The sequence below is a fragment of the Lithobates pipiens genome, unplaced genomic scaffold (genome assembly GCF_037356315.1).
Source record: "Lithobates pipiens isolate NorthernLeopardFrog02 unplaced genomic scaffold, aLitPip1_a1.2 Scaffold_28, whole genome shotgun sequence".
In the NCBI taxonomy this organism is placed as follows: domain Eukaryota; kingdom Metazoa; phylum Chordata; class Amphibia; order Anura; family Ranidae; genus Lithobates; species Lithobates pipiens.
Genome location: NW_027507789.1, coordinates 1,342,196 through 1,350,545, shown reverse-complemented (window position 1 = coordinate 1,350,545; position 8,350 = coordinate 1,342,196). Strand labels below are relative to the sequence as shown.

The following is an 8,350-nucleotide window of genomic DNA, read 5'->3' as shown; positions in this document are numbered from 1 at the left end:
AATGCCACGTCTAGGAGGCATTTATGTTTTTTGTTTCTCTTTTTTTTTTTCTCCTATAACTAGCCTAAATTAAGGCAGAACAAAAAAAAAAATAATCTCCTTATACGTCTCTCTACTATTTCACAGCTTTTTATTGTATTTTGCAACTGACAAAAATATGTTAGTTTCATATTACTCTTAATGAGAATTTTATTGAGATGATAAAATGTTCTATATTATATTGTGTCATTTTTTTTCCCACGCCCCCACAAAAACATTCTAATAATAAACAGGGTTATTGCTGGTGTTTGATGTAATGATTAGTACATACAAAAAAATAAAATAATAATATAAATACTGTATCTAAAGCAGTGGAACAAAAGTATGAAGAAAAGGTAAAACAAACTTTACTAAAGAATAAAAACAAGAACAAAAAAAAACAACAAGTATATTTAAATCCAGGCTAATTTACTAAGCCAATTTATTTTATATTGATTTCTTGAAACAGTGTTTTGATACTGCAATATTTTCCCTGAAATCTATATAGAAAAAAAAAAAAACTCTACAGCATTTTCCAAAAAAACAAAAACAAACAAAAAAACACATAGCTAAATGTAATTAAACATAGGCTAATTAATTAATCTGATTTCTTTTATATGGATTTCTGGAAACAGTTTTTAAATACTAGGGTGTTTTCCCTGAAATCTACATTGAAAATCAAACAATTAAAAAAAAAAAAAAAAAAAGTGATATTCCATTCAATGTAAAAAAAAAACAACAACAATTAATTAGATATAATTAAACCTAGGCCAATTTATTAACCTGATTTCTTTTAGATTGATTTCTGGAAAAGGTATTTTGATACTGTGATATTTTCCCTAAAGTTACATTAAATATCAATAAAACAAAATACATAGGATATTCCACTCAATGAACACATTTTTTTTAATATATATAAATTAAACCCAGGCTTATTTATATGGTTTTCCCTGAAATCCCAATTTCTTTCAGATATATTTCTGGAAACGGTATTTTAATACTGTAATATTTTCCATAAAATCTAATATCAAACAAATAAAAAAAACAGGATATTTCAATCAATGAAAAAAAAATAATAATAATAAACCCAGGGTAATTTATTAGGCTTCTTGTTTTTTTTTTTTTTTTATGGATTTCTAGAAATAGTATTTTAATACTGCATTATTTTCCCTAAAACCTACACTAAATATCAAACAATTAAAAAAAAAATAGGCTATACCACTCGATAAAAAAAAAAAAAAAAAAAAATATATATATATATATATATAAAAGAAACCAGCTTAATAAATTTGTCTGGGTTAAAAAATAAAATAAAAAATTTATATATATATATATATATATATATATATATATATATATATATATATATATATCATTTTTTTTTTTTTTTTTTTTTTTAAACCCAGACTAATTAAGCTGATTTTATATGGATTCCTAGAAGCATTGTTTTAATACTGTATTATATAAATATATATACATTATATAATATATAATGCATTAGGCTGCTTGTTTTTATTTTTTTTATGGATTCCTAAAAACAATATTTTAATACTGTATTGATTTCCCTAAAATCTGCATTGAATATCGAACAATTAAAAAACAAAAACTCATAGGCTATTCCACTCAATGAAAGAAAATATAGATAATTAAACCCAGGCTAATTTATTATGCTGATTTATTTTATATGGATTCCTAGAAACAGTAGTTTAATTCTGTAATATTTTCTCTAAAAGCTACAGTGACTATCAAACCATTACCAAAAAAAAAAAAACACTAAAGAATATTCCACTCAATGAAAACAAAATAAAAATAATTAAATATAATTAAATCCAGGCTAATTTATTAAGCTGATTTCTTTTTTATGGATTCCTAGAAACAGTATTTTAATACTGTAACGTTTTCCCTAAAATCTACATGGCAAATATAAGAATGAAAAAAAAAGAAAAAAAAATATATAGGATACTATACTGTAAAAAAAAAAAAAAAAAAAAAAAATATCAGCTTTCCTGCAAATTAAGACTGGTGTACTATCATCTTCAAAAGTTAAGAATACATTCATTGATTTTTTTTATTTTTTTTTTATTCAGTGTAATACCCCTGGAAGCCTGTAAGTGTCAATAGAGCTATTGCTGTCTTTCCAGTTTCGTTGACTATAGAGCACAGGGATTGTTTTTTTTTGTTTTTTTTGTACATATTTTTTTTTTCTTACAAAATATATCAATGAGGTCTTAAAAAGCAAATGCACATCTAGAAAATGTCTATGTCGAGTCATATGAGAAATGGTGGTCTTGAGAAATTTAAATTCACAGACTATTTTCCATTAAGTTTCGTTGGTAAAAAAAAAAAATTAACAAGCTTATGATGTGTGAGGGTGGCGTTAGTGTATTATTTTAGGTGGCATATATATATTAAAAAAAGAAAAAAAAAAGGGCAAAATGAGGCTTAGGTTTTAGAAATATATGGCACAAAGATCTTATACAGTCGAAAGTGAGATCAGTCACCTAATATTTGTAATAAAATCTACAGTGATGGAATGGCCTGTATTCCCAATGTAGTAATTGTTCACTTGGCTAATATATCTGGGAAAGCGGGCTCAAGAAATGTCAGTGACGGGGTAAATACACTTTTAAAGGGTATTTGTGACCCCCCCTTGTATAAGTAGAGTTGCCCTTTAAACACATGTCTTATAGAACAACTAGTAATTTAATTACAACAAGGATAGTCCAAGTATGTCCATGTTTCATCAAACTCCGTATTAAAAAAAAAAAAAAAATTCAAGTTGGGTTTTATTACGATGGCCGACAGTCTGTTTCCAAATGACAAAACCGCGGCCAGTGATGAGAAGATGGCACAAGACGGCACCGGATTAAAGGTTATAAATCTCATAAAAAGTCCTTCCAATTGCAGAGAAACTCCAAAATTTTATTTGCCGACGAAAAAAATTAAATTAAAAAATTCACGTCCCATGAAAATCAATAAAAAAAAGAAAAATTAATGAAAACATATTAAAAAAAAAAAAGGTAGAAGGATAAAAGGTCATGGTGGAAATCATAAAAAGGTTGATGTTCTTCTTGTATAAAATATCCACGCGGTGCAGGACATGGGACCAGGATGTCTGTGCGGTTATTGGCTTTGAAGTTGTCTGGTAATAAAACAAAGTGCGCTCCCCTCGTTTTGGCGGACCGAGTCTATTTACACCTGGAGAGTTGCCGTTAAAAATGGTTATGGGATGAAATATGGGCTCTATTAGTAGTATTGTGCTTATTGAGACACACCCACTAATACCTACATCTTAAAAGAGTGAACAATGTATAGGCACTAATAAATATTCCATAAGAGATCAATCCTTCCTGCAGATGGAATCCGCTCCACCACACGCGTTCAGGACCTCGCCACCAAGGAGATGGACCATGATGGTTGGGTGAAGGACCCAGCACTGGGATGCCGGGACTGACTACATGCTACAAGGGTGAAGGGCTTGGCCATGGTCATGATGATGATGGTCGTTGAAGCTCTTCTACCTGGCTGTCCAAATCTACATCTGTTGCCATAAAACCTATTTTTTCATTTCTTAGACGTCTTGCTGGTCAAAGCTGATTTCTTTCTTTGTTATTTTTTATTTTTTAGACTGAAGAACCGGAAAGCCCTTATATCATCCCCTTAAAACCAAAAATTTCAAAAAAGTTGGATGGTGTTCCAAAAAAACCATCTAAATCCACTTTTTGCTTCCAAAAACGTAGTAAGGACACTCGTTGACTACAATGACGGTGATGGTCAATGGGCATCGTGGAACATGAAAGAGGAGGTCTTCTTGGCCCACAAGGCCACGGTAGCGTGGTGGTGATGGTCAATGTGCATCATGAAAGAAGAGGTCTTCTTGGCCCACAAGGCCACGGTAGCGTGGTGGTGATGGTCAATGTGCATCATGAAAGAAGAGGTCTTCTTGGCCCACAAGGCCACGGTAGCGTGGTGGTGATGGTCAATGGGCATCATGAAAGAGGAGGTCTTCTTGGCCCACAAGGCCACGGTAGCGTGGTGTCCTGGGACTGCTTTAGTCTGTTAACCAATATCTACAATTCACATTTTCTTTTAAATTTTTATTTTGATATCAAACAGTCACTTCTGTTTTGCTAGCTGTGCGGTACTGTTGGTGATGCCCTGGAATATAGTGCAGTTGCTCGACCGTGTTGTGCCTCCGTGAAGCAAAGGCTTGGCGCTTGGCGGCAGTTTGGTTGACACCCAACGTGTTATACAAGTTATTTGAGGCACTGGGATGGGAGTGCATCTTTGTCATCCGATAACGATCCAATACCGGCGTGGAAACAAAGACGTCGGTTTGGGAAATGGCTCTTGACATGGACTTCTCAGACTGGAACTCGGACCTCTTGAGGGTCATGGCCTTGTCCGGGGAGAGTAGGGATCCTGAGAGTGCAGACGTTCCGCAGACAAAAGCTGCTCATCGGACAAGATTCGGTCGTAGGGCAGTCCGTAGCCTTCCTCGGGCATGTTCTTCTCCGGAGACAAGACTCTGTCCTGAGACATGGCGCGCACAGGCCTCCTGGGCCTCTCTCGGTAGTTGGACTGGTCCTGAGTCATTTGATGACGTTCAGCGGAAGCGTCCCCCGCGCGGCCAGGTCCGGGAGATGACGTCTTCTCATGTAATATTCATCGGCCTCCTTCTCATCTGTAACAATGAGAAATGGACAATTCAGACATTGGCCTGGGGACTCCCTACAAAGACATTTGCAAAGCTTGAGGACCTCAGTACCGGTACGTCGCTAGACTTCAAGTGGTTATACCAGGATGATGCCGCTGCAGGCATCACCCCGGTAACGTTTTTTAGACCCGGCGGTCGCCACTCTTGTAAAAGCAATCCTAATGACTAACTAGCCGCTGGATTGCTATTACAAGCATAGGGAGGGGATGTCCTGGCTTTGTTCGGCTCTTGGCTATGGTAACCCGGTGATGACCTTATATCACTTCTGGTTTACCCGGACGTCAACGGCGCCATTTACAAAAAACAAAAGCATTCGAACACACCGATCTCTGAATGAATAGAAACGAATTTGCGACGTCATTGACTGAGGCATGCTAGGTTGATGATGTCACAAGGCGGTGGGGTCACACTATGACATCATCAGGTGACTCCACCCCTTAGTTATGTAAGAAATTTCAGACCGCGGAGCAGGCAAATGGCGGTAAAACTTCGACGGGGACCGGAGGTTTTTTCTTTTTCGGGTCCAGCGGGCGTCGTGATTGATGATGGATCTACACTGGGGGGGGGGGGGGGGGGGACATTAAGGACTTGTGTTTTGTCTTTACTCATTTTTTTGGTGAATGGATAGGGGTACTTTTACCCCATATTCATTCACATAGGGGTGGGGGAAATCAGGTTAAAGGGGGCTTCCACTCTATGATAAGCCCCCGCCCACAGACCCCCACAACCCTTGGCAGGGGTTGTGGGGAAGAGGCCCTTGTCCCGCTCTGCCCTCGAAGCACCCCCCATGTTGAAGGCATGGACTTGGTATGGTTCAGGATGGGGGGTGGGGGGCTCGCTCATTCTCCCCCCTTTCCTGGCCTGGTGTGGATTTTTGGGTGGCCCCACGCCAATTTTTTTTTTTTTTACATTTTGGTGCAAGGTTCCCCTTAAAATCCATACGAAACCCGAAGGGGGCCCCACGCTGCTTTTTTTGTTTCCTGATGTTTTATTGTCGCCATTCTTTTGTTTTCCATTTCAGCTGTCAGTGGGGAAGCCCGCTGACAGCTGAAGAGTCACCGATTGTAAAAGACGCGGCGGCCGGCTTTCCCGGCCCACTCCTTACCAACCAGCTATTCTTCCCACAGAATTTGAATCGGTCAATCATTTTTCGACCTGTCCGAATTGTTCCGAGAATTTGGAATTCATTTTGAAAATGAAATAAAACGAAACAATATTAAATGAATTCTGAAAAGGAAATTAGTAACGAATCTATCCGAAGAGAACAAAACAACGTTTCTGATCTGCTAAAATGTCGAGACAGAGGAGGAATATTTGGGGCTTCTAAGAAATTCTCTAGCAAATAAATAGCGGATTGTTACCACCACAAAGTCCCAGAAAGGGCCTCGGGGGGGTCAAGTGATCAATAATAATAATCTGCCAATAGCTTGGAGAGTCAAGGATTGAATTCTGGTCTCCTATTGGAGCACTTTGGAAATTCAGCAAGAGGGAGCAAAGCACCAAATATATAAAGGGTGCACTAAGCATATACAAGTTAAAGAAAGTACCCCCCCCCCCCAGTGCTATTTAAGGGTAAACTCTTGAAGACAAAGTGTTTTGAAACATAGAAACATGTATTATTTTATAAGTTAAAAAGTGTAGTGGTGTGAAACAACACCGTACATAAAACAATACATAACATACATATAGTATGAGACAGACACTTCTCCTATAGCCCAACGCGTTTCGGGAATTTCGGGGTGAATCCCCTTCTTCAGGTTATTGGAGGAGATGATAGTTGGAAGTACTCTATTCATGAGATCAAATATTTATAAAACTTATTAAGATGAAGCTGCCACTGATACCAATGATGGGGCACTATTTTCCCCACCGATACCAATGATGGGGCACTATTCCTCCCACTGACACCAATGATGGGGCACTATTCCTCCCACTGACACCAATGATGGGGCACTATTCCTCCCACTGATACCAATGATGGGGCACTATTCTCCCCACTGATACCAATGATGGGGCACTATGCCTCCCACTGACACCAATGATGGGGCACCATTCCTCCCACTGATACCAATGATGGGGCACCATTCCTCCCACTGATACCAATGATGGGGCACTATTCCCCCCACTGACACCAATGATGGGGCACTATTCCTCCCACTAACACCAAGTGGGGGGGAGGGGGAGGAGAGGAAAGGAAGGGGGAGAGGAAGGTGGGGGGAGGAAGGGGGGGGAGAGAGGAAGGTGGGGGGGAGGAAGGGAGGGAGAGAGGAAGGTGGGGGGGGGGGGAAGGTGCAGGAGTTACCAATAGACTCATTCCGCTGTGTGTGTAATCTGAACTACAACTATTGAGCGTTAGAAAGAAAAAAATAAAACATTTTTGTTCACCGTAGCAGTTAAGATTAGCCTGGTGATAGGAAGCTTGAAGAATAATAGGACATAGACCAAAAAGGCCAAAACAACCCAATGGTATGCAATGTATTGCAATCCAGCCCCAACGCTCACCAGAGGGGGAGGAGCCTACAAAGCCCACACCCCCACCCCATAGAGAGGACAGGACTGCAATAGACGTAGGTGGAGTTCCCCTTTAAGGTCTGTCTTCTTATCCAACACAGAGCTGTAATATTTCTCCCCGGCTCTACCCTTGACCTGGATTGCTGTGCCGGCGGTGAGCGGAGGGGAATGCGGAGTGTCAGGTTTGGAGAACGGCGAGCGTTTTGCTGACGCAGATTCATTTCCAGCAACACTTAAAGGAATTTCCCCTTTAAGGTCTGTCTTCTTCTCCATAACTAATAACTAACTACCCCCTCCCCCCAACCCCTCACAGCTGGTAGGCTCCATTGGTTCCTGGGCCATCCCATTGCTCCTGGGATCCCGGGATCACGGACAACCTGGAAGCGACATGTACAAAGTCACTTCTGCTTTCAGAGCGGTCATCCTTCAGCCACTGTAGCCAAGGATGCAGCTAATCAAGCATGACCTGTGTTTGATTAGCTGCAGCGGAGGGCAGGGGAGATATTGGGGGTCTAATAGAAGATTACTGATGTCTTAAAAAAATAAAATAAAAAAAGAAGAGAGGAGACCTGTCACCTGCCAAATGCTAATCAATAGAGAAATTGTTAAAATGAAGGAAAAAAAAAAAAAGGGTAAAAATGTTTTAATAAAATAAAATAATACAAATAAGTTAAAACATTTTTAATAATAATAATAAAAAAAGTTAAATAATGTTGTTAAAATAAGTGAAGTAAGTTTTAATAAAATAAACTTAAAAAAAAAAGTTAAAATGTTTAATAACAAACATATAAATAAATAAAATGAAGACTCCCCCCCCCCCATGTGCACATGTGTATGTAAACGTATAGATGCGCCATACATGCGAAGTATCGCCGCAAACGCCAGAGCCTTTTTTGTGTCTCCTTTGGAATTAGGAGAAGGGGACACAGCATTTATTTTTTAAATTGCAGCCCAGGGGCCGATCATGTGACTTCAACATGCAGACCCCTCGCTTAGTGGATGACCTATCTCAGTGTCTGCGGAACAAAAATTCAATAAAGATCAGGCAAAAAAAATTAAAAAAAGATACAATCCTAGAAAGTGCATATGGTGCTTTATTATTTT

At 38.6% G+C, this 8,350-nt stretch overlaps 1 protein-coding gene across 1 annotated transcript in view; it reads right to left on the bottom strand.

Annotated features, from left to right (window-relative positions):
• Positions 1-1,445: 1,445 nt before the first annotated feature.
• The window catches only part of SHISA6 (shisa family member 6), a 266,401-nt gene continuing 259,496 nt past the window's right edge, over positions 1,446-8,350 (bottom strand). The window contains 3 exon segments of the mRNA XM_077458537.1: positions 1,446-4,434; positions 4,437-4,616; positions 4,619-4,702. Coding sequence (XP_077314663.1) covers positions 4,127-4,434; positions 4,437-4,616; positions 4,619-4,702 — 572 coding nt within the window. The 3' untranslated portion in view covers positions 1,446-4,126.